Source organism: Erythrolamprus reginae, chromosome 7 (genome assembly GCF_031021105.1).
Source record: "Erythrolamprus reginae isolate rEryReg1 chromosome 7, rEryReg1.hap1, whole genome shotgun sequence".
Taxonomy (NCBI): Eukaryota; Metazoa; Chordata; class Lepidosauria; order Squamata; family Dipsadidae; genus Erythrolamprus; species Erythrolamprus reginae.
Window position 1 is genome coordinate 87,052,405 of NC_091956.1, and position 27,537 is coordinate 87,079,941.

At 55.9% G+C, this 27,537-nt stretch overlaps 2 protein-coding genes across 2 annotated transcripts in view; both read left to right on the forward strand.

Moving 5' to 3' along the window:
• Positions 1–25,718, forward strand: part of ABLIM2 (actin binding LIM protein family member 2) — a 29,300-nt gene extending 3,582 nt beyond the window's left edge. Inside the window, exons 2-14 of the mRNA XM_070758121.1 lie at positions 1,115–1,258; positions 4,065–4,248; positions 5,618–5,724; positions 6,853–6,979; positions 7,621–7,714; positions 8,885–8,972; positions 9,788–9,846; positions 12,724–12,807; positions 14,714–14,860; positions 15,913–16,033; positions 22,062–22,166; positions 22,890–22,943; positions 24,166–25,718. Of these exons, the coding sequence (XP_070614222.1) occupies positions 1,115–1,258; positions 4,065–4,248; positions 5,618–5,724; positions 6,853–6,979; positions 7,621–7,714; positions 8,885–8,972; positions 9,788–9,846; positions 12,724–12,807; positions 14,714–14,860; positions 15,913–16,033; positions 22,062–22,166; positions 22,890–22,943; positions 24,166–24,311 (1,460 nt within the window). The 3' untranslated portion in view covers positions 24,312–25,718. The remainder of the gene's footprint in view (positions 1–1,114; positions 1,259–4,064; positions 4,249–5,617; positions 5,725–6,852; positions 6,980–7,620; positions 7,715–8,884; positions 8,973–9,787; positions 9,847–12,723; positions 12,808–14,713; positions 14,861–15,912; positions 16,034–22,061; positions 22,167–22,889; positions 22,944–24,165) is intronic.
• LOC139170668 (actin-binding LIM protein 2-like) overlaps positions 25,113–27,537 on the forward strand; it is a 3,275-nt gene continuing 850 nt past the window's right edge. Inside the window, exons 1-4 of the mRNA XM_070758161.1 lie at positions 25,113–25,211; positions 25,999–26,182; positions 26,476–26,534; positions 27,326–27,379. Of these exons, the coding sequence (XP_070614262.1) occupies positions 25,113–25,211; positions 25,999–26,182; positions 26,476–26,534; positions 27,326–27,379 (396 nt within the window). The remainder of the gene's footprint in view (positions 25,212–25,998; positions 26,183–26,475; positions 26,535–27,325; positions 27,380–27,537) is intronic.

The window sequence follows — 27,537 nt, forward strand, 5'->3', positions numbered from 1 at the left end:
CTTTGGAGGGGCTGGACTCTAGGAGAGACAACGGGGACATTCAGTTCCCTCTCCGGACGAACTAATTCCTGCGAAGAGAGGAGCCCAGTGGCGCCAGGCAGGCCCAGTTCTGCACTTACAAAAGGAAGAGGAGGGGGCTGCTTGCAGGACGGGCTCCCCGAAGCCGTTGGCAGCCAGGGCTCCAAATTCAGCTCCGGGAGAAAAGATGAGGGTCAAGAGCAGGAGAACACTCGGTGTGTGTGTGTGTGTGTGTGTGTGTGTGTTGGGGGAAATGACCTCTGCTTCGGCCACTCAGGTAACTGCTGGGAGAGAAATCAAGGGAAGCACCTGCCCCCATCCCTCCATCCCTCCATCCCTCCATCCCTCCATCCATCGTGTGTGTCTCGCCTCTCAGCCGCTCTATTGTTGTTGTGTATCTGAAGGACTCCATTTGCGTAAGGGGAACAAGGCCCCTTCCCTTTATCTGTCCCCTCCATGGTCCCCTCTCCCCCCCCTCCCTCTAGTAGCCGAGTGAGAAGTGACATTTTCCTGGTCTGCGTATTTCCCAATGGACGGAACTTCTCCTCAAACGCAGGACGAGGACCATCTGCTGGCATTCCCTGAAACGCAGGAGGCCGAGTCCCCAGGATAACTCGTGTCTGAGCGTTTTTATTCTCCTTTGAAGCGACTCTCTGCGGCATAATTAGCGGCATAATTACCCTACCCAGGAGACCCCTCCTCCCTCCAGGCCATGGGCAGCCCAGGTGGGCAGCCACCCGGTTTAAGGCCTGGTGGGCCGGAGAGAGGCAGCTCAAGCCTCAGCCGGGATCTGGCCTGGAGGTGAGCAACCTGACAGCTGGACCCTCCTATCAATAGGGGGACAAGCAGACCCCGTCCCTCTTCCTCACTTTACACACCCTGCAGGAAATGAAAACTGTCATTGATCTTAATTTCATGAATAGAATAGAGTGGAATGGATGTTGGAATGAAGAGCGAGGGGGCTCTCAGTGGGGGCGGGGGGGGTCTGTGGTCTTCCTAAGTTCTCCTCTCCTTCCCCTTCCCTGGTTGGGAGCAGGGATGGGGGGGCCGCCGTCCTCTCCCCCCCTCTGACCCAGGCCGCCTCCCTTCCCGGCAGCTTCCCAGCGCCAGGCTGTGCACGGCCCCCTGGAGACCCCCTCGGGAGCCCCCATCCTCTGCCACCACTGCGGGAGCCCCTGCAAGGGAGAAGTGCTGAGAGTGCAGAAGAGCTACTTCCACCTGCAGTGCTTCGTTTGCAAAGGTAGGTGCTATCGACCCGTGGGGGGGGGGTGAAACGGGGCCTGGGCTGCTTTGGCCATTTGGCCCCCTGGAGTTGGCAGGCAGATTTGCACCTGAGGAAAAGAGGACAGTTCGATTAGGGGGCAGAGCCAAAGGAATGGGCACCCCCCACACTGGTCGGAGCGACCCCCTTTCCTGGGTGCAGATTATAATTTCCTCCGATTAAGTTTCTGCTCCGGAGGGAGAACGCAAATCTCGAAATAAGGCTCCACATACCCTCATGTCTCAGGTGGGGCAGGGGTCAACCCTACCGGTTCTGGGTGTGGCTTCTTTTGTGGTCGTGGCTTGGAGGTCAGGTGGGTGTGGCTTCAGGTGGGCGTGGCCATGTGAGTGGGTGGGCGTGGCCAATTTATTATTATTATTATTTATTATTATTATTTATTAGATTTGTATGCCGTCCCTCTCCGTAGACTCGGGATGGCTCACAACAACAATAGCACAATGTACAAGTTTGGGGACTCCTGATTTAAAGTGGCAGCACTTGGCTTTCTTCTGACTCTGCTAACACCAGCTGAGCGAGGGCGTGTTCAGGGACTGTGGCCGAGTGGAGACCCTGCAGGGCCCAGGGTGGACTTCACAGTAAACAGGAGGCCATCGCTGGAGGGGGGCTCTCTATTGGCCCAGAGCAGATCCCCCCCCTTGGCAAGGATCTATAAATAGGCCCCTGCCAGAGAGCTGAATGCCATCCGGCAGAGGAATCCACGGGGGTGGGGGGAGGGGGGAGCAGTTGCCGGAGAGTGGCCGGATTCTCTCGCCTGTCCCAGTGCCAGCCCGGAGAGGCACCGTAGAGACGCCGCGTCCGAAGCAGCAGCTGAGCCTTTGGCAGGGGCTGGGCCGGCTGGGGAGGAATGGCTGGGCTGGGCTGGGGGGCCCTCTGGAGCAGGAGAGCTTATCGGGGGGGAAGGGGGGGCTGGTGGAAATGCAGCACAGGCCTCGGCCGGCCCAGGGTGGGATGCAGGCGCCTTACAGGGGGCATCTGTGGCTCTTCCGCAGGGCAGGCCAGGCCTCCACTCATAAAAATTCATAAAAATGGGTTCAGCCTTTCAAACAGCCCACATGTGTCTCCTCACACGAGATTTGGCTTCCAGAGCATGTGCAGAATCCGAATTTTATGCTAACGTGCCCACCCACCCACCGGTCAGCTGGAGCTGTGCGCATAGGTCCATTTTTACTACTGGGACAACATTCCCCCCTGCCCCGGTTCTGGTAGCAACGCAATCCTGGAGCCTTCTGTGGGGGGAAGGAGCTGGTGATCACCCGGAGGCCCCAGGCGAGACCCTTCCCCCCCTTGAGGGAGCCGAAGCCCTGGGGGATTCCTGGGTCAGCTGGAGCACCCCCTCCACGCTCTGCCTGGTCCTCAAAGGCCGTTGTGGGGCGTGGCGCCAGTGACGAAAGTGCCACCGGGCTATCCCAATGCAAGCTCCGCCCCTTTTGTGCACACACCATGGTGTCGTGTGCTTGTTGCGTGCAGAGTTTGGGTTGCAGCAGCACAAGGCTGCTTCTGTTGCTTTGAGGAGCACATCAGGTCCCGCGAAGGTCTCGGGGCTCAGCTGCCGCCCAGCACAGCTGTGGAGACTTTACTGTATTTAGTTACATAGTGTAAACATACATAGACTTGCAACAACCTGTAGTAACATTTTGCCTACATTAAAATCAAAGGGAAATGTGAACGTTTAAAAAGATCCACAATTAGATATCGGTGTCCAGTCCAGGGATGGCCAACCTTTTGGCCACCGTGCCCCAACTGGAGTGTGTGTGTGTGTGTGTGTGCCTGCGCCAGAATGCCACAGCCCAGAAGAGAGCAGCTAGCCAGGGAGCATGTGTGCCACAGAACCTGAGAGAACAGCTGGCGACAGTGCGCATGGCCCCAGAGAGGGCTCTGCATGCCACCCCTGGCGCCCTCTGCCATAGGTTCCCCATCCCAGGTCCAGACCACCTACCGTAGTTTTTGGAGTATAAGACTCACCTTGGTTTTTGGGAGGAAAATGGGGGCGGGAATCTTCCCACCAGATACTCATCCGGCGAGTGTCTTTAGTGTAACCAGCTCTAGGACAGGATTTTATCCCCTGGTTGGGCTTTTAAAAAACCCTTACTTGGAGAGAGTAACGGTGAAAGAGCTTGCAAGCCAGTAAGAGCTGGGAGCACCAGTGGTTAGAGCTGGCAATAAACTTATTTGGAGCAAGTAGAGCCTGCAAAAACTTAGGGCTGGAAAAACAGAGAGAGTAACAGTGAAAGAGCCTGCAAGGTAAGAGCTGGGGAGATCGTTAGCAGCTACTTAGGGCTGGAAAAAAGCTGCGTTCAGAGTATAAGATGCACCCAAATCTCAGCCTCCTTTAGGGAGGAGAAATGGGCTTTTTTTACACACCGGAAAACACGGGAACTAGCAACATAAGGGAATGTAGAGTTGAAATGGACTTCAGAGGTCTTCTAGTCCAACTGATGCTAGAGAAGGACCCAGGTAGGCTCTTCCCCTGACTGACCTCTGCTAGCAGCTGGTCCTGGCCGTCCAAAGACCCCCCCCCCAAGCCAGTGGGGGCAGAATGGGGGAAGTGGCTCTTCCCAAAACCTCCAGCAAGACTTTCATTCCGTCCGTCCGTAGAACTTCCTCCGTCCTCCTGTGGCTTCGTTCCCTGCCTGTAGAAGGAGGAGGGGGCTGCCCGGGGTCTAGCCCCCTCCTCCTCCTCCACAGCTGGGACCAGCGCCTCAGGGCCTTGGGCCTCGGGGGCCGCCTGCTCTGACCCCCCCCCTCGCTTCTTCCCCGGTTGCAGCGTGCGGCTGTGACCTGGCCCAGGGGGGCTTCTTCGTCCGGCAAGGGGACTATGTCTGCACCACTGACTACCAGCGTCTCTACGGCACCCGCTGCTTCAGCTGCGACGGCTTCATTGAGGGCGAGGTGGTCTCGGCCCTGGGGAAGACCTACCACCCCGGCTGCTTCGTCTGCGTGCTGTGCAGGTGAGTCTCCACCCCCCCCCACGCGGGGCTTTTGACTTGGGGCTAGAAGGCCGGACTTAGAAACAGGGTCTGCGAGGTGGCCCTGGTGGTCGTCCGGCCAATCACACTGACCCATATAAGTTAAGGGTAGAAACATGATTTACAATGCACACAATAGATTAACCAGTGAGCACAGCTACATACATGCCCAAATCAAGCAGTTGTATGCAGTTCTAAACATACAGCAGTTAACCCTTAATATTGCACACAGTTCTATACAACACCATAAGAATAATACATGGACCATATTGCGCACACAGCAAGTACATAGGCCATTTAGCACACGGCAATATAATATATTATTAGCCCACAGCAATAGCGAGTCTATGGAGAGGGGCGGCATACAAATCTAATCAATAATAATAATAATAATAATTAGCAAGACTAGATAAAAGACTTAATTGGATTTGTACGCTGCTTTTCTCTGAGGACTCTGGGCAGCTCACAGTATATAAAGAAAACAGAAAACTGCAATAAACAATCCATATAATTAAAAAACAATCTTAAAATTCTGATACAACCCTTTAAAAATAATAGTTACACAGGCCTTATCATATTCCAAATTACATCTATAGTTTTCTAAATCTTTTCCAACATTAACTCAATTTATAAATTAAGCTAAATTATGAATACCCACAATAGCCACCAACAACCAGAGCAACACACCTGTCTCCCTTTTATGGCTGATTGCAGCCCTCGCTCTTAAAGTGACATTACACTATTCCCTCCAAACATAGATTGCTGGTTAGTTCATATATTGATCTATATTGGAAGGCAGAGATCAGAATCCCCCAAATCTCAGAGGGGGAGCTTTTCTTCCCCACCCAAAGTGTCTGATGGTGTCAGTCAGTCCTCCAGGCTATTTATTTGAAGGGTGGGGCGTGGGGGGCGTGGTGGAAGAGATTTCTTGTGTCAATCTCCCTCCCTGCTTTGGGTCACACTAGGAGGAATCCTGGGCAAAGAGTTGGCAGAGCAAGAGACATTCAGCCAGGTTTTCAGATGCTTAGAGAAGGACCATTGGTCGTTTAGTCCAGCTGATGTGGTTGTGTCATCTACACACCCTCCTTCAGTCACTGCGTCTGTTCAAAGGGGCTTCGTTGTTGGTCTGAGCTGGAGGGCAGCCACAAGGAGGGATCCTTTGGGGGATCCAGAAAGGGAGGGGAGGGAGGGGTTTTTTGGGGGGGTTGCAGAAGGTTTCCCTGTGGGGGGGGAGTGTTGAGGGCTGGAAGGAGGGAGGAGGAGTCGGGGGTGGGGGTGGGGATGCGAAGGGGAAAGAGTGCCGGGGGGAGGGTTGCCCACCTAGCGACGCCGCTTCTGCCCCCCCCTGCAGGCAGCCCTTCCCTCCCGGGGACCGGGTGACCTTCAACGGCAAGGAGTGCCTCTGCCAGAAATGCTCGGTGCCCCCGCCGGCTGGTGCCAGCCTGCCAGGCCTCCGAAGTAAGTTGTGGCTTTCGAGATCTTTTGGCAAAGGGGGAGGGGCTGTTTTTAGGAAACTATCCACCCAGAATGTTTTGCCCCGTCCACAGCATCCGCTCAGAGGCTCCGTAATCCATGCGCAGAGTAGATTTTCAACGTTTGGCTTTGAGGCGGCTCAATTCCTCACCAGGTCACTCGGTTTAGGCCAGTGATGGTGCCGAAAGAGCTGGAGGTCCCACACACCTAATTCAATGCCTGGGGAGTGTGAAAACTGCTTCCCCCACCCCCAGAGACCTTTTGAAGGCTGGAAACGGCCTGTTTCCCAATGTCTGGTGGGCCCAGTAGGCTCCAGTTTCGCCCTCCCCAGGCCCCAAAGGCTTCCCTGGTAAAAACGCCCTCCCCCATCCCCTCGGAGGCTCTCTGGAAGCCAAAAACGCCCTCCCAGAGCCTCTGTGCGAGCGAAAAAATGACACATGTCTGTGGGATCTGAGTTGGGCAGCGGCTTGCGTGCCAGCAGATAGGGCTCCGCGTGCCAGCTGTGGCTCCCGTGCCATAGGTTCGCCACCCCTGGTTAAGGCTAAAGGAGGCTGGGATCCTGAGGGTTGACCAGAGGCGAATTTGTGCCCGGTTCAGAGTGAGGATTGCTGCCCTGTGGTGCAGCCACAGGATTCGCACTCTGCTCTGCCTGGCTTCATCTGCAGGACATGGACCTTCCCTCAAGACATGGCCACAGGCCTTGCCCTTAGCGGCCCTCTCGCCCGCTGACCCCTTGTTGTGCAGTGGGGTCCCTGCCCTCTTTTTTCCCTCCCACCAGGGCAGATTCAGCCACACCTGGCTGCCCCCTTTCCCTGCCCCCCTTCGGCTGTGGAATTGCTTGGCCAACCCAGAGCGGTCAAACCTGGTTGACCAGAGCGGCAGTCAGCTTTATGATTTTCCCTTTAAGAGTGATTCAAAGTTACAATGCCACACGAGTCCAAGCAGCTGGTCAGGTCCCACAGAGTCGGCCTTCTCCGGGTCCTGTCAACCAGACAGTGTCGCTTGGCAGGGCCCAGTGGAAGAGCCTTCTCTGTGGCAGCCCCGGCCCTCTGGAGTCAGCTCCCCCTGGAGATTCGCACTGCCTTCCGTCAGGTTTGTCTTTCTCCTTTGCAGATTGCGGGAACTGCGGCTCCGAAATCAAGAACGGCCAATCGCTGGTGGCCTTGGAGAAGCACTGGCACCTGACCTGCTTCAAGTGCCAGATCTGTGGGAAGCTCCTGACTGGCGAATACATCAGCAGGTGGGTCAGTGGGGGGGAGAGGCTTCACACACACACACACACCGTGGGGGAAGCCATCAGCCAGCCTTCTGGAGGGCTGCGCAGCTGTGAGTTAAGGTGGCTACGGACATGCCCCTCCCCATACGGGGGCTTCCCCCCACGGCCTCCCAGGATGCCCCCCCTTTTCTAGGCAGTGGGTGGAGGGCCGAGGCTGGGCAAGCAGGGAGTGTTTGCCTCTCCCCCTTTGGTGGAACATGGGAACCGGAGTAGGGAAAGGATGGGCCGGGGCAAACAGTTGTTTCCTGGGGGTGGAATCAGAACCTGGGGAGCTTAGGACCCCTCTGGGAAATCCGAGGGCCCCACCGGAAAAGCCTCCTGCCAAGGGGGAGCCCAGCCTGCCTGAGAGCCACCCGTCAACAGAAGTGACAGCGCTTCAAAGGCCAAAGGGGGCTGAGGGTGGTGGGACAGGAAGCAACATCTAAACGCCAGGAATGGTTTGGCTTCCCAAGCTGTGGGTTGAGTTTGGAATCGTCTTCTGTGGCCGTTGGGCCCGTTCGCTCTGGAAGGCCCCCTGTGGTTCTTCTTCTGATCTCCCCCCCCCCCCGGTGGTCATCCTGTCCTGAGGGCCGGCCTTGAGGCAGGGCGTCTTTCCTTCGCTGCAGGGATGGCGTTCCGTATTGCGAAAGAGACTATCACACCAAGTTTGGGATCCAGTGCGACCGTTGTGGGAAGTTTATCACTGGGAGAGTTTTGGAGGTAAGGCAAGGGGTGGAGGGGAGGGAGGAAAGAAGGAATATATAATGTCATATAATTTAAGAGTAAGATGAGACCCCGTTTCTCTCCCTGAAGGCCTCTTTACTTGGGGGCTTCTTCTGCCCCCTCCGGTCAGAGCTGCTTCTTGGGCCCTGCAGGATTTCAAGCAAGGGGGGGGGCTTCTCTTGCCTGAGACTCCGCCCATTTGCCTTCCACCCCCCACCCCCACCCCGTTTTGTCCAGGATAGAACTTTAGAAAGCAATTTTTTCAAACTTGGAGCAGAGAATTGGGGACAGCGGGGATCCCGAAAAGTCTCAGCCAGTGGTGTCCACACATAGCAATAGCATTTAGACGTATCTACCACTTCATATACCACGTTCACAGCCCTCTCTACGCGTCAGCCTCTTGCAAACCCCCACGATCTGGGTCCTCCTTTGACCCCTCCCCCCTCTGGGAGGGACGGGAGGCCTGAGTCCAGCCTCCTGACGGCAGAGTGGGCTCCCCACTTCCTCCCCACTTCCTCCCCACTTCCTCTCCCCCGGGAAGGAAAATCCCCCCGCCAGGGTGGTGTGGCTTCATGTGGGAGGAAGTGACTTTCAGGCCTCCGGTGGCCTTTTCCTTATTTCTCCCCTGGGGAGTTGTGGGGGGGGGGGTGTTTCAGCCACAGGGACCCCCTGCAGAAAGGGGGAGGGGCAGAGATCCAAGGCCGAGGCTAAATCCAGCCGGCTATTTAAAGCCCGGAGATAAATCACTGGCCAAGGAGTCCTTGCGGCTGATGAGTGGACAAGGGCAGCTGCTCCAGGAGCTCGTAGGTTTTCTGACGTCTGAGCAGGAGGGGCAGGGAAAGGAACACAGTGGGGGGGGGGGAGGAAAACGTCATTTCAAAATACGTAAAGCATTTTTTTTTTTACATTTTTACATCTTTTCGATCAGTTACTTTTGAACAGCATTTTTATTTCCTTTTGTAAAGCAAAGTTGTGGCTGTGTGTTTGTTGTGAAGTTTTAAGCCTTTTAACGTGTATTTCATGCTGTCTCTCCCCTGAAGCCGTTTGAGGTGTTCCTTGTGAGTCAGCCCCTTAATGCCCCCCAGCCGGGCATTTCAGGGGGTGGGGGAAGCGATGGTGGCCCCTCTGACCCGTCTCCTCCTTCACCCCCCCTGCCCCCCCTTGCAGGCTGGAGAGAAGCACTACCACCCCACCTGCGCCTGCTGTGACCAGTGTGACCGGACGTTCGCGGAAGGGGAAGAAATGTACCTTCAAGGTAAAGTCCCAGCCTGTGAACCTCCGGCCTTTGGGGTCCAAATAGCCCAGCTTTGAGATGACAGCAGCAACAGAGTTGGAAGGGACCTTGGAGGTCTTCTAGTCCAACCCCCTGCTTAGGCAAGAAACCCTACAAAATACATAAGAATTAAAAGTGACCTCTGTTTGAAATGGGGGGGGGGCTGAATGTCTATGGCCTTTCTCAGTTATCAGAGCTGTGGCTGGCTCGAACGTTCTTCTCCAAAAGGCTCCTGGACCGTGGTTTTTTTTCCTTTGAGGAAGAAGACCTTCTAATCCAAGGAGGTTCAAGGACGGATGAAGTTTCTTGGATAAGAAGCAAAACGTTTACTTCCTCAAGAAAAGAAAAAAACTCAGCTCATTTGCCTTTTGAGCAGAAGCACCCTTGAGAAAATGGGAGGCCCTTTCAACAATTCCAGCAGCAGAAAGGATGCAAATCTTGCCCCATGCTCAGAATCCGGCCAGTAATTGACTCAGGCCTGGGGACATGCATCCCCCTCCCCTCTTGAACTCCAGGACTCAGCCTGTTCACCAAATAAAGTGAAATAATCCCCATTCAGTTCCTGGCTGGCCCACTAGAGGGCAGCATCTGCATGGGTGCTGGAAGGTGGGAGCAGCCGGGAGTTGGAGGAAGACCCCACGTGGCCAAGGAAATCAGTGGGGCCGTTTGCAGAGGGGGCAGCCCGGGATGGCCTCCGCGGAGAAGCTGGGTCCCAAAGGGGGGGGCCTTCCTGGGCACAACCCCCTAACCAGGGGCCGGTCTCAGACAACCCACTTAAGCTCCCCTTCCCTCTGCAGGGTCTTCGATTTGGCACCCGGCTTGTCGACAGGCAGCCAAAGTGGAAGAGAAGGCTAAGGTAACCTCCGCGAGGGGCTTCGTTCCGTCTTCTGTCTTGCTGGGCGCCTCCAGCCGCCCCTCCCTGGCTCCCCGGGAACCCCACAGCCGGGTGACCGGAAGCTCCCAAGAGAGCCGCTCGGAGGAGGCCTTTGCTTTATTCATTTATTATTAGTGCTTATATGCCGCCCAAAGGGCACGAAGGTCTTGCAATAGATAAGAACCGGGCCCCAAAACAGTGCGAACGGCGCAACAGGAAACCGCCCCATTGTCTTCCACGGAAGCCACAGAGAAGGTTCCTGGGACTCTCCCATGTTCCCCTCCTGGGACTCCCATCCCCATAATGCAAGAGTTCCCCCCTTTCCGGAGCCATTCACGGTGCTTCCCCAACGATTGCATGGAGGCCAAACCGGGTGGCTTTGCTCTTTGGAGACCATCCCCCCCGTGTAATATTCGGGTCCCATCCCCTTGTTCCAAAAATAGCTCTGCAAAGACTATGGGGAGCCCCCCTCCCTCCTGCTGGGTCCCATAAGGCTCCCTCCGGTTGGGCTGGATTGCTTATTCATTTTTGCCAAGTACGTACTGGTGGCATATGAAAAAATAACGTTGTTTATATACGTGCATATATACATGATATTGATATTTTTATATACATGATATATATATATATATGTACATGATATTTATACTGTTTATGTACAGATATTGTATGTTTATATACATGATACTGGTACTAATAAGAGAGAAACATCAGGACAGGGGATGGAAGGCACTCTGGTGCACTTATGCACGGCCCTTACTGACCTCTGAGGAATTGGGAGAGGTCAACAGTGGAGAGTCTAAGGGTCAGGTTTTGGGGGGGTCAGGTGATGATACTACAGAGTCTGGGAGTGAGTTCCAGGCATCAACTACTCGGTTACTACGGTCGTATTTCCTGCAGTCGAGTTTAGAGCAGTTTACTTGAAGTTTGCATCTGTCGTGTGATGACCGCTGCCTTGTCCCATCACTCCAGCCCACCTGGAAACGATGGGGGGAAGGGGGCTCCGTTCCTCTGGGTGAGCCTGTGAACTTTTCCAGAGGCCATCCCATAATCAGGCAGGCATTTCTGGATCTTGGCCTGAGAATGGCGAAAACAGGTTCACGCCCCCCCCCCTCTGCTCAGATGCCCCCTTCCAGGCAGCCCCCGTGTGGGGAAACTCCGGGAGGCCCAGAACGGCATCCAAAGCTCCCGTGGGAGGATCTCGCCTGTCGCTGGGCTGGGAGGAGAGTGCGTGGCCGTTGGTGGCGTCCTTGCAGAGGGGGGGGGCATATGGAAGGGACGGAGGAGAGAGAGAGACAGAGCCCTGGGGTCCTCCAGTCACCCTCGACTCTCCGGCCTTTCCTGCAGAGATGCTGGAAACAGGTGCATTTTGCACACCTGGTGTAGTGGGCATTCCAGGAGGTAAAACCCACCTGGCCGTCAGGGGCTCTGGACTTTGCTCTGCCGTATTCAGGATCACAGTCAAATTCTGAGCCAGCAAGAGAAATGTCATTTCCTTTTAAAAAAACAAAACAAAACCAGGCTTTAAAGCACCTGGAAGGGCTTCCCTTCCTCTTCCTCTTCCTCGCCCTCTTCCTCTTCCTCTCCCTCTCCCTCTTCCTCTTCCTCTTCCCTTTGGGTGTTGCCGCTGTAAGGTGAATAAAGGTGACTTGCTTTTTACTAGGAGGGGCCTTGTGCCCACTTCTCTTTAACCCACACAGCAGATGTGTGATTGATTGATTGATTGATTGATTGATTGATTGATTGATTGGACTTGTATGCTGCACCTCTCCATGGACTGGGGTCGCTCACAGCCTGTCAAAAAACGATGTGCAATAAGACATTCTGGAAGGGAGGGGGGCCGAGTGGAATGGAGACCAGGCCCCACCCTCAGGAACCGTCTTGAGGGGGGAGAAGGGCGACCTCCACGCTCGGAGAGCCCAGGAGTCAGTGAGGATTGAAAGGAAACGGGTGGGGGGGGTGAGTGTGGCAGTGTTTTCTTTCTCCAGTGCAAGAACAGGTGGGCAGAGGAGGGCCGGTCAGAGGAGGGGACCCCCCCACCCCCGAAGCCGTCAGGGAAGAGAAGGGAGGGGGGCCGGGCAGGGGGAGCGTGAGGGCAATGGGCTTGGGAGGGTGGAAGGGAGATTTGCGTTGGGGAAAGACGTGTGCGCCTGTCGGAGGAGGAGGACATTGAGGGAGGACCTGCCTTAATGCACCAGGGAGTTAAAAATGGTGTCAGGAAGCGTGCACTTTCAGACTTGCACGATTCTGTTACTCAGGACTTACTACGAGAAGTAGAATGAGTTCCCCTCGTCGTTTCCTGTCTGGTCTCCCAGGGCACAACCACATCCGACTAGTCAGAGGGAGCTGGGCCACTGCGCAAGGGAGATAATTATGAGGGGGGGGAGGTTCACTTGATGGATTTGGAGACGGTCCCTAGGAGGGAAACTCCGGGTCACTCTCGTGCTCGGGAAAAGCCTCTTTTCTGGCCAACACAGCTTGTTTATAGGCCTCGGTTTTGGTGGGCGGAGGCTTCTCCCTTTGAGTGCAGGGGCTGAGTTGGAAGCCTGGGGAGGGTCTCGTGAGGGTCCCCCAAAGGCCCCTGGGCTGACTGACTGACTTCCTTCCTTTCTCCTTTTTCCTTTGAAAGCATTTTGCTCCTCATCCAAGGAGCTGCCTCCGTTCTGGAGTGAAGACGCTTCGTGGGTGAGGAGAGAAAACGTCTCCCCCATGTTGCTATGAAACCAGCCGGTTTGTTGAAATAATTAAGCCTTTACCTGCTGGATTTTAAGGCAAATGTTATCTGTACGTGAGAGACTTTTGAAATCTTCTTAAAGAATAAACGTGTAAGAAAACGGATAAATCTGCCTTTGTTCTCAGTTGCAGGAAACCCGAACATCGTCCGAAAGCGTAATTTCCGTGCCCCCTTCCAGCACATCCTGTTCCCCAAGTCGGATAATTTATGTACGTGTCCATGGTAATGACGCCAAATAACAGATAAACGTGAAAGTGGGGATCGTTCAGAATACGACGGTTTTGATCCCTGGCGATTTGCACGGGAGTCTTGCCCGGAGGAGGAGCGCCTGGGTTTTGTGGGCTGGGGGGGGGATTTGTATGTATTCAGGAAAGTTGGGTTAGTCCCGACTCTGCTGGGAGAAGGGTGGCCTATACATTGGGAAAATAAACACATTTGAAAACAAATAAATTGCAGTTAAAATCAGATCAACGAACGTGCCTGGTGTCTGCCCTGGCGAGGATGCCAACAGCATTATAGCATTACAGTGTTTAGACTTATATCCCGCTTCCTGGTGCCAGAGAGTCAGCCTCTTGCCCCCAACAACGTGGGCCCTCCTTTGACACCCCCCCCCCTCGGAAGGACGGAAGGACGAGTCGACCTGGAGCCGGTGGTGAGATTCGATCTGCCAAAGTGCTGGCAGACGGTGATCAGCAGAAGGAGCTTGCAGGACTGCACACTCTAACCACTGCACCACCCAGGCTCTTTCTCTCACCAGGGAGGAAGAGGAGGAGGAGGCCCACCATCCCCCTCTTCCTCCTCCTGAAGGCCACCCCCCCCTCGGGGCCATCTGTGTAATTGGTGGCAGACGGTTCCAGAGGCTGACCAGGCGGGCCTTGTCGGTCCCAGCGGAGGAGGACCACAAGCAAGCGTGGGAGGGAGCTGCAGCTGGCAGGGGAAGCACCCTGAGCCGCCTGCCTCCCTTCTCCAAGCTCCGGCAGACGCCCCACTCGCTCTCACCGGGGCCGCGGGGGAGGGAGGCAGACGCAGCACCATCACGCTGGCAAGGCTGCCTTCGCGGCAGAGCCAGCCGTCTCAAGGAAGCCCCATCATGGCCACCGCCGGCGGAGTTGGAGTTCCTGACCTGTGGCTGATCCCCTCCCCCACCACCACTGTCCCCACCCAGGCCTGGCCTTCCGCGTTCCGTTTCCAGCATTTTTCCTGGAACGGGTGTTAAGCGAGTGCGGGGTTAATTTCCAGCAACCCTCTTCAATTTCTTTTTAAAACGGACGCCGTGTGAGCTCTTTCCCTGTTCTTCAAGACTAGATGCTATTTTAGGAAAAGGTTTCATTTTCTCTGGTTAATCCAACAATTTCACTTTGTAAGTGGAGTCAGGATGATGATGATGATGATGATGATGATGATTATTATTATTATTATTATTATTATTACTTTATTCACAAAAAACAGTACTACACAGCAAATGAGGTTGACATGCTGGATTTCGCATCACAATATTACAAGTGAAAAACTTCCCAAGCTTCTAGGGCTGTGTGATGTGTTTTTGTATGATGTGCCAGTGCGATGGCCGTTTGAAACTGACAGGTCGTCTTTTGCCACAGCATCCAGTGTGCCGATTGCTACTGGGACCCCCTGTACTGGTTTATGCCAGAGTGGTGGGAGTTCGATTTTAAGATCCTGATATTGAATAAGTTTTTCTTGTTGTTTTTTATCAATTCGACTCTCAATTCAATTCAATTCAATTCATTAGATTTGTATGCCGCCCCGTCTCCGAAGACTCTCACCTGGTACAGCGACATCAATGATCCACACCTTTTTCTTTTTCACCATCGTGAGGTCCGATGTACCTGTCAGTTTGAATTCAAAAGTCCCAAAATATTTTGGCATGTTTGTTGTTTATTGTTGTTATTATTATTTTCCCCAAAAACAGTAATATATAGCAAACGAGACTCACATGCTGTATTTTGTATCACAATATCACAAGATGAATTCTTCCCAAGCCTCTGGGAATAATAATAATAATAATAATAATAATAATAATAATAATAATAATAATAATAATATGATGATGATGATGATATTTTGCACTTTATTTTTCCTTCCGTCTCTTTCCAGGCGAAACTCGGGGAGCAGACCCTCGACTACCGGGACTTGGCCGCTCTCCCCAAGGACAAGGCCATCTACAACATCGACCGCCCGGACATGATCTCCTACTCGCCCTACATCAGCCACTCAACCCACGACCGGCCCAGCTACGCCGAGGTACCGCCTGCCTCTCGGCGGATCCGTGTGTGGAGTGCGTTGTCCTCCTGGCCTTCCGCCCTCGGCTGCCCTCTCCTGCTGGGGGGGGGGGGTTTCAGGCTCTTTCAAAGCCCCGACCAGGGCTCCACAGTCAGGCCTAGTGGTCACGTTCGTCACGTCTCTTTTGCTTCCTGGGGGGGTGGGGGTGGGGCAGAGGTGAAAGGCACCATTTGTGGCTAAAACTACTGAAATGTTGAAATTGGACGGTCGTAAACGGCCCTGGAATCCGGCCCCCTGCTTAGCGCCAGGATCTGGACGTAAACCTCCTCCGTGCTCGATTGTCCGGCTGGAACGTAGGAGGGAGATGGACTTTACCCAAGGGGAAGCAGACGAACGGAGCTGGGGGCGGCCCTGGAGGGACCCTTACTTCAGCCCCCTGTTCGAGCAGGAGACCCTCGGCCGGGACCAGTGGGGGCAAGCCCTGTTTTCCTCAAGTGGCGAAAGCGTGCGTGCCCCCACCCGTAATTCAGTGCCCTCCCCTGTGCCCCGCCCCCTGTGAATGCACTCATGACTACCTCACATGCTGCCCTGCCCACACCCCATGCACACCCCCACAACATGTGTCCGTGACCCCCCCCCCACATACACACCCCATTGTGGGCCTAGCAGCCCTCTCCGAAGCCTCCGGAGGCCGGAAGTGGGCCCTTTTCCCCCCTTCCCGTGGGCCCGGTAGGCTCCTGTTTTGCCCTCCCCAGGCTCCAAAGGGTAAAAACGCCCTCCCCATTCCCCCCACAGGCTCTCTGGAAACCAAAAACGCCCTCCCAGAGCCTACCGGAACAAAGTCGCCTGCCTCACCGCTAGGAAGCCCCCCCACCGGGTAGATTCCCCCTGTATCGCCGGGTATTTCCCGAAGGCCCCTGGGAAGGAGGGTCCGCTGGCTGCCCGAGAGGGGACCGGTGCCTGGGAAAAAGGCCCCACCAGGCGGTGTGAGGCCTCTCGCAGCCACTGCTGACTGTGCCGGGGTCCCCGTTTCCTCTCCTGACGGCCCTCCTTCCTCTTCGTCCTTTTCACAGGGTGACCAAGAGGACCAGCCCTCCAAGCCTGGTCGGATTTCCAGCCCCAGTTCCACCAGCTCCCTGGGCTACGGTCGCACCACACCCCTCTGCGCTTCGCCTCCTAATTTCAGCCGAGCAGGTAAGGGTCCGGGTCACGGCGGTCTCCCCCCATCCTCCCGACGGGGCCCCCCCGTCTCCCTTCCAGAGGGGCTGGGCCAGGGAGCTGTGACGTGGCCTCTCTCTTTTGGGCCAGCAGCCGAGGTCCCCGGCCTCCCCACGGAAAGAGGAGGGCAGGGCGGGGCGGGACGGAGGGTCCCCTCGGCTGCTCTCGGCGGCAACGTTCATGCGGCTCCAACAGGGTTCCAGGTGTCACCAACACACCTGAGCTGACTGGTCAACGCCAGGCTTTGCACATGTCGGGGCCCAATTTCACCACCCATATTTTAGGCAGAAGGTGGATTTACCACTTACATTTGCCAAATATTTCATTTATTTGTTTGTTTGTTTATTGGATTTCTATGCTCTCCCTTTCTGCAGACTCAGGGTGGCTTACAACACACAATATACTAACAAATCCAATTAACCAGCTAAAAATCTAACCTAAAATCCCTAATATTTTTAAAACCAATCAAACTCACCCAGACAACAATCAGACATAAAATTCGTTGGTCAGGGGGTAAAGGCCTAGTGGCCCCAAGCCTGGCAATACAAATGCGTCTTCAGACTCTGACAAAACACGAGGAGGGTGGGAGCAGTGCGAATCTCTGGGGGGAGCTGATTCCAGAGGGCTGGGGGCCCCCACAGAGAAGGCCCTTCCCCTAGGCCCCGCCATGCAGCATTGTCTAGTTGACGGGACATGGAGGAGACCGACTCTGTGGGACCTGACCGGTCGCTGGGATTCGTGCGGCTGAAGACGGTCCCGCAGGTATTCTGGCCCGGTGCCATGTAGGGCTTTGTAGGTCATGACCAACCCTTTGAATTGCGTCCGGAAACCAATCGGCAACCAGTGCAGTCTGCGGAGTGGTGGAGAAACAAGGGCAGGTCTCGGGAGGCCCTTGACCGCTGGTACGGCTGCATTTTGCATGATTTGTAGTCTCCGAACGCTCTTCAGGGGCAGCCCCACGTAGAGAGTGCTGCAGTAGTGGAACTTCCAGGAGATGAGGGCGTGAGGGACCGTGAGCAGAGACTCCCTGTCCAGGTGTCTGTTTTTCCTGGCGCGTCTGTGTGGGTGCGCGAGTGTTTGTCTGCCGAGAAGCTCTCCAAGGGGATTCCCGCCCTCTAAGCCTCCCAGCCCGTGTGGGGATGCAAGGTGGGAGGCTGAGCGAGAGGGCAGGGGCCTGAGGAAACTGTGAACGGCTGGGCTGACGAGGGCGTCCTGTGGGGTGTCCTTTTGGGGCAGCCTCGCTCTGGATCCTCACCACCACCCCGCCTGGCTCCTCACCCTCTGGGGAGCCCTGGGGATGGAGCGGAGGCTGCGAGAGGCCCAGGAACCATGGGGAGGGGGCAGGAGAGGTGGGGCTACTCCTCCGGCCAGGGGCACACACACACTTTTATACACTTCCTTAGAATGGGACGTTTTCCTAACGCTTTGCCTCTTTTCTATATTTGGGAAAAATAAAAACAACCAAAGGAGTTTGGTGGCACACCCCCCCCCCCCCCGCTGCACCAGAACAGGAAGTCAGCTTTTCCCTGCTGGCCGGGGGCTCCCCATGCGGCTGAGGGGGGGTCTCCTCACCATCTGCAGTGGGGGTGGGTGGGGGGCTCGGGGGTCCTGATTACACCTGCAACAAGGCTGACTAGGATAGAATAGGAATAAATAGAACAGGCGAGAGCACCGGTTCTCAACCTTTCTAATGCCATGATCCCTTAATATAGTTTCTCATGTTGTGGTGGCCCCCAACCATAAGTCTGGCGCTCATTCTCCCAACAGAGCTTGAAGCTGATTGGCAGGAAGACCAGAGGGACACCCCCACTGTCAACGCCTGATTGGTCGTATTGTAAAAATATGTTCCAAGGCACCAGAATAGAAGCTTTAGTTCCTAAGACCAGGGGAAATTTGTATTTTCCCATCGTCTTAGGTGACCCCTGTGAAATGGTCGTTTGACCCCCAAAGGGGTCCCGACCCCCAGGTGGAGAACCACTGGGCTCGAGGAATGAATATAGAATAGAACGGAACAGAAGCGAATAGAGTTCTTTCTGGGCCAGGTGTGGTTGGACCCACAAGGAATTTGTCTTTGGTGCCGATGCTCTCAGGGGACATCAAAGAAGTGGACCGATGGGCACAGCTGTCTTCTGCAGCCCACTGGGGGGGACAGCTGTCACTCATTATATTTTGGGTTGCCATGTGCCAACGTTTGTCCCTCTCTGCATTGGCCGGTGGGTGGGATTAAAAAAAGCCACCAACGCACAAACTCCAGGTTTCCTCGGAGGTCGCCGTCTTCCCTCTGCAGGGGGGGCCACTCGCGCTCTCTGGTGACCTCCACGGGGGGGCTTCTCTCCCTCTTAGCCTGCCCCCCGGGTGGTGAGGAAGGGGGCTTGAGGGGGGCAGTCGAAGGGAGGAGCCAGTCTTTGTTCTGTTTGCGTGTTTGCGTGTTTGCCTGGTTTTTGTCTGTCAAGGGCTGAGACTGGCAGGCGCCCCTTCCGCCCTCGCACTGTGGCCTTGTCCTGGAGGAGACCCCCCCCCGCAGGAGAGCTGGCATCGTGGCAGAGCCCACCCTGCATGGCCCCCCCATGCCCTGCCCTGCCTGGACTCTGGAGGGTCCCGGAAGATGCCCGGGGGCCTGGCTTTCCCTTTGGAGACTTGACACGGGAGGGGGCGGCTCTCCCCTTGGGCAAAGGGTGATGCACTGCCCCTTGCAGCCCCCCCTTCCCCCCCCCCATGGCTTCCGTGGCTGTGCCTCCTTGCTTGCGCCTGGTATGCCCCGCATGGCGTCTCACCCCCTCCTCCCTTCCCCGCCACCACCACTTCCTATGGGCTTTCTGACCCTGTCTGGAGGTCACTCTTGGGACTGTCGGGTCAACTCCCATCGCTCCTGGGTGGGGGAGCCGATGTTTCCCCAAATACTCCAGGTTGAATGAAGAGAAGGACCGGGGGGGACAGGAGAGCAGCCTTCCAGTATCTCAGGGGCTGTCCCAAAGAAGAGGGAGTCAAGCTCTTCTCCAAAGCCCCTGAGGGCAGAACAAGAAGCAATGGGTGGAAACTAAACAAGGAGAGAAGCGACGTAGAAGGAAGGAGAAAGCAGATGTTGGATAACCCTCTGCCTAGAAAGGGGGTTGGACTAGAAGACCTCCAAGGTCCCTTCCAACTCTGTTGTTGTTGTTGTTGTTGTTGTTACTTAGCTGTGTTCATGGGTTTGATAGCAGTGGGGCTGAGTGACCGGCCCCAATCCTCCCTCGGGGATAAGCCCTTCTTCCCCTCCCGAGTCCTGAAGGAGGACTTTGGCTGAGTGACGGCTTTCTCGTGGTTAGCAAAGAGCCTTGACCGGAAGCCGCCTCCCCCTCGAATTCAGATCCGAAGGTCCTGGCAGGGATGATTAAGAAGGGCCCTGCTGGACCTCTCAGGCACCTGACAGGTGAGCCTCTGGGTTTTTCCTTTCATCCACTGACGAAGGTCGAGTCTGCACGTGCTGTGCATCGTTGGCTAATGTGGGGGTTTGTCCCCTTTTATGTGGCTCCTGGGTTAGCGATGCGTCCACACAGGCAGCGCGATGAGAAGACCAACCGGGCATTTCTGGGGCAGTGGAAACAAACAAACCGTTGCCTCCAGAAGTTGTGGACGCCCCCAACGCTGGGAGTTTTTAAGGAGAGGTTGGACAGCCGTCGGTCTGAAGTAGCGTAGGGCTTCCTGCCTCAGCAGGGGGTTGGACTAGAAGACCTCCGGGGTCCCTTCCAGCTCTCTTGTTGTTGTTGTTGTTATTGTTATATTTAGATTTCCTCCGTGTCAACACAGCTTCAGTTGGAGGAGATGCTCCCCTCTTCTTTCAAGCAGGGTTGGGGGTGGGTTGGGGGGGGGGTGCCGGCTGCCCGTCAGGTCCAGGGGACCGTTTCCAAATGCCCCTCACAATGGTTGGGGCTGAACTGGGCCACCCTGGCTTGTTCCAGGGACCATGGCTTACCGTAACTTTAACCCATCCATGGCCCAATGATGCAGATAAATGGTGGAGCCCCCCACCCACTCAGGGTGACTGGTCCCACCAGGGGGCTCTGCCAAGAACCGGGTGGGCCGTGGCCAGAGTGGGAGGGGCAGGAAGGGGAGAAAATGGGGGGGTGCCCCCTTTTCTCTGGACCCCCCACAGATCCTTCTGGGGGGCTTTTGTCCCCCTCTGAGCAGACGCTCCCGGGGGGCTCCTTGGCCTGAGAGACCAGGGCGGCGCTCCGGCTGGGAACCGCCGTGTCGCGGGCAAACCGTTGTGGCATTCGTAGTGGGTCTTTTTCCATGCATTTAAAAGATATTGTTGTTGTGAGAACTTTCTAGCAAGTAAGCGAGTGAGTTTGTTTTCACTGACCTTTCTGTTGCCCCCTCCCCCCAGCTGGTACCGAGACTCCTGGTACCAGTAGCTGCATCTCCCTGCCCAACTACCCCGGCCTCCCCTCTGCCTTCCAGCACCACCACTACGTCCCCTTCTACAAAGGTAAGGATCAGGAATGCCTCCCCCCTCCTGTCCTGCCTCCCCCCCCCCGTGGTGTGGTCCCTGTGGAGACATCTCCCGGTGTGTGCCTCGTGCTCTGTGTGTGTGTGTGTGTCTGCATGTGCTTGTGTGTGGGGTGGTGGGGTGGGTCCTTTCTCGCTTTGACGCCCAGCCCAGGCCCTTTGCAGGAACGGGAGGCTTACGGGAGGGAAAGACTTCAAAGCTTTATCAAACACGATTGGTCAGTAAAGCCCAGCAGAAACCCCTCTGGGCGTCTCGTGCGGTTGCTGAGGACCGAGGGCTCTTGCCTGGCTTGGCCTCGAAAGCAAAGGACCTGAAAGACAAGGTCCCAGCGCAAGGGAAGGAGGGACCCTGGTGGGCGGAGCTCAGAGGCCTCCGCGGGAGGGGCTGGGCTAAGGAGGCCCCAGGGCTGGCGGGGGGGGAGGGAGCCACCCACCGGACGTGCTCTATGCCTTCCAAAGAACTCAGCCAGGGGATCCCAGGGCTAGTCCGGTGATCCCTGCATCGGACCTCGTGCAGGGGCCTTCACCTGCCCCATGGCCCTTCTCCTTCCAGGGCCCTCCTCTGGGCCTCCAGGGCTCAGGTGCCTGTGGAGCTGGAAACAGGGTGGCAGCGGGAGGGGCCAATGCATAGACCGACGCGCAGACCCTCTCGGCGCCTCTTCATTCGGATCAGCGGCGTCTCTACAGTGTAGGAGGGGAGTGGGCAAAATGGGTGCTGGGTGAGAGAAAGGAAACTTTACTAGAAGCCTCTCCAGCCCCCCCCCCCCGACCCCCCAGCCCCTGACGCGCACGGCCTGACCCTCCTTTGCGCATTCACGTGTGGCTGGGTCCCCAGAGGGTCTGAGGCTTTGGCGGCAGAGGACCAAACACAGGCAGAGACTCCGCTGCAGGACACTCGCTTCTTCTCAGAAACAAGAGGTCACTCCACCCCCAGAGAAAACCACGGTGCTTCTGGCTCCCTCCAGGAGAGGCCTTTGCAGGCTGCCAGGGGCCTGGGCCCTTCACCCTCCCCAGTTGAAAAGAGCCAGGAGATGAGCGGGGGGGGGGAGGCGATGCTGGGATTGGGCCGAGCGGTGGGCCAGGAGGCCCGGAAGGCCAGCAGAGGAGCTGGAGGGCTCAGTGGGGCTTCGGAGCCGGGGAGGAGAGGGCTTTTATGGGGGGGGAGACCTCTGGCCCTTCTCCAGAGTGCGCCAACGCATGGGGAGGGGTCTCCAGCCCCAGATCTCTGCTGGGGACCCAGAGGGCCCCAGTCAGAACGAAGGAAGGGTCCCTTCCCAAACAGGCGCGTTTTGGAGACGACAGTTCTGAGCCCGACTCAGGCGTTTGGCCAAGACGATGCCTGCAGACTCTGAGCCCCAAGCGGAGCCCCCAACCCTTTTAGACGGCAGGACCAGTGAGCTGACCAGAAGGGGGTTTTCCTCCATTGGACTCGGCCTGTTTCGCGTGCCTTTTTTTTCGTTTTTGTTTCATGTGCTTTTTTCTTTCCTTTACTTTTTTGTGCTCTTCCATTTTGGAGGCAGTGAAAGTGGCCGGAGCACCCCAAGCTTGTCCCTCTGCTCGGACAGCAAATCCGCCTCCTCCTCCCTCTACCAGCAGGCACCCAAACACTTCCACGTTCCAGGTACGGGTCACTCCACGGGTGGCCGATGGGGAGGGCCAGGCAGGAGGGCAAACGAGGTGCCCCGGGGGGGGGCAGAATTCTCCAGCCTCTGCCCAACAGGGAGTTAAGAGCAGGGAAGGCCTGGGGGGGGCAGGAATCCCCCAGCGGCCTCCCCCTCCCCCTCTGCCCCCCATCTCCTTGGTCTCCCTTAGAGGGAGAGGTTGGTGGGGAGGGAATGAGGGAGGGAGGAAAGAGAGAAAGGGAGAGAGGAAGGGAGGGAGGAAGTCCAGGGGGTTGCAAGGAAGCCATCAGAGATTTTTCCTCTGGTCAGTTTTGGCTTGAGTCAACGCTGGGATTTTGTCAGCCTGGCTCCTTTTGAGGAAAGAAATGGACCGAGAGTTTTATCCCAAGTTTCAGCTGGGGGAATTTGAATGCAATTCTTCTTCTACGAATGAGGGAAACTTCCAGGGTCAAGTTTTAAGAATTGTCCTTCGTGGTAAAAGACAGAGATGACCGGTGCTTGGGTATAAATATTTGGGAAGAATTGCCTTAGATCCCAAGGTTATTTTGCTCCGTGAATGGAAGATGAAGGGGGGGGATAAAGGGGAGGGGCCTCCAGTTTAGTGACCTTGCATGAGGCTTATGGGAAATGGGGGGGCGAGGGGGGGCGTGGAAGGGCTTCCAGAGAGAGAGAGAGAGAGAGAGAAATCCCATGGCTTGTTCTTCTTTCCTTCTCCTCCTCAGAGGCTGGAATAAAAGATAACATCTATAGGAAACCCCCCATCTATCGACAGCATGGTACGCTCTGCTTTGCTCGCCCCCTGAGTACATCCACAGCCCCCCTCCCCCCTCCCGGCATGGGGGGCTGCCGCTTGCTCCTCCTGGGGTCGGTTCTGGGATGCCTCCCCCCCCCCGGGCCCCCTCTTCCTGCCATAGCCGTCCCAGGGGCTCTGGGGCTGGGCTGGGGCACCGGCCTCCTTTCTGCCCAGGGTCCCAGAGCCCCCGCCCCGTTTGAGAGGGAACACTATGGGTGCTTGCAAGCCCCTGCCGCCTTTGACGCCCGTGTGTGTGTGTGTGCGCGTGCCTGGGCATGTTGCGTAGCCGAGGAAGCACCCTCTCCCCCTCCCTGCTGCTGGGTGGGGCCTCTGTTGTTGTTGTTGTTGTTGTTGCGCCCTGGCCTTCCGCAGCTCAACATCGGCAGTGTTGTGTCTGCAGAGGAGGGTCCGGAGGGTCCTTGGGCGGCTGGCTGCCCTGCCACCCTCCTCCTCCTCCAGTGTCTTCAAAGTGGCTCTGGGCTCCCGGGATATCAGTGCCCGTCGAGCTGCGACAGGCCAAAATATTTGGAGATGGAAGTTTTATTCTTTTCCCCCCCCCCCACTTAGCCTGGGGAACCCAGAAGCCACAGCTGTCCCAGAGGGCGGCTCAACCGCTCCCTCCACAGTTCCCGCGTCCACTCCAGGCCCCTCCCTCTCTCTCTCCCTCAGCCAGAGGTCTGGCTCTGCCTCTGGCCCCGCGGGCATCCGGGCATTGCTCAGAGGGAGCAGGCGGCCTCTTTTGCCCCTGGACTGCACGGAGGCTCCAGCCTCACAATCCCCTCGGGTGGCAACAGTCCCCAAACAGCCCCCAAGGGCCAAGAGGCCGAGGGAGGTTCGGCCCCTGACCTGCCCCCAGGGCTGTCGAGGGCAGAGCTGGGCTCCATGAGGGCGGAAGGGAGATTGGAGGGAGGGGCTTCTCCTCTGGCTGGGGAGCGGGGGAGGGCCCTCAAAAGGCCTCCCACTTTGGCCTGCCGACTCAGGGGGGGTTGGGGGCCGAGAGGAGGGGAGACACAGGAGCTGCAGAGAGAGGAAGGCCTGGGGGAGGGGCCCAGAGAGAGCTCCCCCCCCTGGTTCTCTTCTTGTCCTGGGAGGGGTTCCCCTCCGCCTGAGCCCCCTCCCACCTTTTGGGCTTCTCCTACATATAGAGATTTAAAACCACAGCTGTGTTGTTGTGTTTTACCTTGGATTATTTTTTAACTGTCTAGGCTCAAGGAAATCGGATGATGGAGACGGGAGCTGTGACCAAGAGGGCAAGAAGGTGGATTCCAGGGAGCGTTTCCAGCACATAAAGCCCCCCCCCCTCGGACTGCAGTCTGGCGCTGCGTTAAAACCATATAGAGCACACCTCTAATGGTGGTTGTGTGCAAAGCCTGAATAACACCAAGCCAGCTTTCTTCCCAACCACCCTTGCCTCCCCTCCCCCTCCCTTCTTCCCTGCCAGTCATTGTCCCTTGGGGGGGGGGAGCCTCCTCCAATGCAAGAGAGCAGAGGAGGAAGCCTGAAACCTTATGGGACGATAGTGTCAAGTCTCCCAAGTGACAGCGGTGCTCAGCCCCTTGTCCATCCCCCTCTAGCTCCTGCCCCTCTCTGACTCACTGACCCCCCTTGGCAAGGGTCCATCCTGGGACAAGGGGGGTCAAAGTGAGGACACACGTGTTAAGGAGTGTGCAGAGTTAATCTCTGAGGGGTCAAAGAGACACATACGCAGAGGAAGCAGATATCCAGCCGATAGCCCAGAGATACTAGAAATAACTCAGTACATACAATCCAGATACAATAAGTGTATAAAATGCCGTTTATTTGGCAAATGTCTTAGTCCAAGAACAGTCCTAGTCATACACAGTTAATCAGTACTTATACAAAACTATAAGCCTCACTTGTCCATCTTACAAAGATATAAACCGTCGCTTGAACCCACAGTTTCCTACAGCACTCACAGAGAAATAACAGAAATAGCAGAGAGAGAGAGAGAATCATGCTTCTGGCTCCCCCTTGTGGCCATCCGTAACATTAGCTCTTAAAGCAATAGTGTTATAATACAGGTAAGCATACGTTGTTGGCTTATTGCCAAACCCAGCTAGTTATGCATATGGTGCTAACAACATGTGCCATGACAATGTCATGCAAGGATACGATCCATATTAATGTCCCAATGTTGGTGCAACAGGCCCTCTGCCCTCGGGGCTTCCTCCCTTCGCTTAGCTTCCTGTTGCCCTCCCTGCTCCCCTCCCACCAGCCCCCCCCCCGGGGGGTGATTCTCTGCAAACCGTTGACTGAATCCCTCAACTGGCCCCTTGGAGGAAGTTGCAGGCCTGGTGGTGGTGGTCCGGGGGGGTGGATTGAGAGCAACCAGCCCTCACCGGCCCTTCTCACCCATAGGAATTGATGTTAGAATGTCTAGGTAATATAATTTATTATTTTATTCATTTATTTATTAGATTTGTATGCCGCCCCTCTCCGGAGACTTGGAGCGGCTTACAACAAGTAACAATACAAATCCAAAAATTAAAACAGATTTAAGACCCTTAATATAAAAAACAATCATACATCTCATACAGACCATACATAATAAACTTTCAACAAACTTTAACCAGAGTAAATATAACAATGTGGGGTTAGTCAGTCAATGAATCAGACTTAATATAAAATAAGAACAATATTATTATGTACAAATAGGCAAATAAAAAATAGTAGTTATACAGTCCAATATAATACACATATAATCCTAATAATCGTTTACAAACCAGGTTAACACACACAGCAAATATACACCCAGGAAATCTAAATCTCTCTAGTATAAACTCCCCCAAGAGGAACAGCGTTGGCTCCCTCTTGTGGCCGACCAGCAAATGACTCTTAAAGATACAGTTGAAAACTAACATTGTTAGCTTCTGTATTGCAACACCCAGCATAGTTACATACAGTATGCTAACACTCCCATGGCAGGGGAGTCACTTGGGATTGGGAGAGAAGTCCAGTTTTCCTGACTCATGGAAAGAATTCCCTCCTCCCAGGCTCCTCGTTGATCTGTTCAAAAGTGGAAGATATTTAATGTTGGGAATTGTGGTTTTCTCCTAGTTGAATCCAGCTGGCTGACCTTGAAAGGGGACGTGGACTTCAGAACCAACTCTCCTGACTTGGACACTCAGTCACTGCCTCAAAGTCCCGGGACGGACCGGCAACTTCAGCGGCTGCAGAGCAACACCAACTGCACCTACTTACGTAAGTCCCCTGCGCTGCTGCTGCTGCTTTCGCCAGCCCTGCCAGGTAGGCCAGACGGCGCGACTGACTGACACGGCCCGGCCTGTGAGGTTGCAGGAAGAGGCCCCTGTTGCGCCTCTGAAAGGGCTTCCCCTCCCCCCCCTCGGCCTTTCACAGCCCTTGGCTCCTGCGGTCAGGGTCTCAGTGGCCAAGCTGTGTGGGCCCCAAAGCAGTTCCGAATCTCCTTATTTTTAATTCCTCGGCCCCTCTAGGCGTGGCTCCATGGGGGTCTCTCTCTTCTGTGTCTCGCACAGGGTTCCCGTACTCCAAATCGGCCTCTCTCCCCGACTACGGAAGGCAAGGGCTGCAGCACGTAGGTAGACGTGGAGGCCCAGAGCCGGATCCCTTTTCTGGCACGGCCATCCCGGGGGGGGGGGCGGGGGGGCTCTCGGCTGCCATCATTCGGGGGGGGGGACTCTGGCTCTTCTCCCCTCCAAGTTCCCAGCAGCCTTTGGAGGTTTTGCCAGTGCCTGCTTTGCTTGCTCTCTGGATTGTGAGATGATGAGGGTGGGTGGGGGGTCCCCTGGAGAAGTTCTGGGGAGGGGGCTCATCCTCCAGAACCCTCCCCCCAGGATGGCAACCTTGGGGTTGTTCAAAGGATCTTGTGTAGGAGTCAACCGTCAGTCAACCGTTGAGCAGCATCTCACAGTGGGGATGGCCCTTGCATTACGGCCACCGATGGCCACCCAGAATGGGTCCAGAGTGGGGGGGGGTAACTTTTAGAAAGGCAACTTTTTCCTCCTTTTCGAGGAGAAAGGAGATACTCCACACCCTGTTTCCCGTCATTAAGCAAACTCTACTGGTAGTTAGCCAATAGTTAGCCCTTACGCTCGGCCACCACCACCACCACCATCTCAAAATGGGCCTTCACAAAAAACCTTGCGGTGCCGGCAGTGGGTGAACGTGCATAGGCGGGGGGGGGCTGCTGCCCAGACAGGGTGGGGAGAACCGCAGTGGGTAGCGAAAATGGAGCTCCCCCCCCAGAGCAGACTATTTGCACTGAAAGAGGTTAAAAGAAAAGGCATCATCAGCCCCACCCACCGGGGGGGGGGGTGAAAATCGTGGTGGCCCTTCACTCCCCCCAAATCTCCCTCTCTCTTCTAGGCTGCTGCAGGTGTGGGCCCCGAGGAGGAGCAGGAGGCCACCTGGGAAAGAGAGGTAGGTGCTCTCTGCAGCCCTGGCTCTGCCCCACACAGCGCCCCCCTCCCTCCCCCCCTCCCCCCCTCCCTCCCTCCCTCCCACAATGCCCGAATTTCATTTCATTGACTTACAAAAATAAAAATGCAATGCAGTAATAAAAAGTCAAATATTATTTC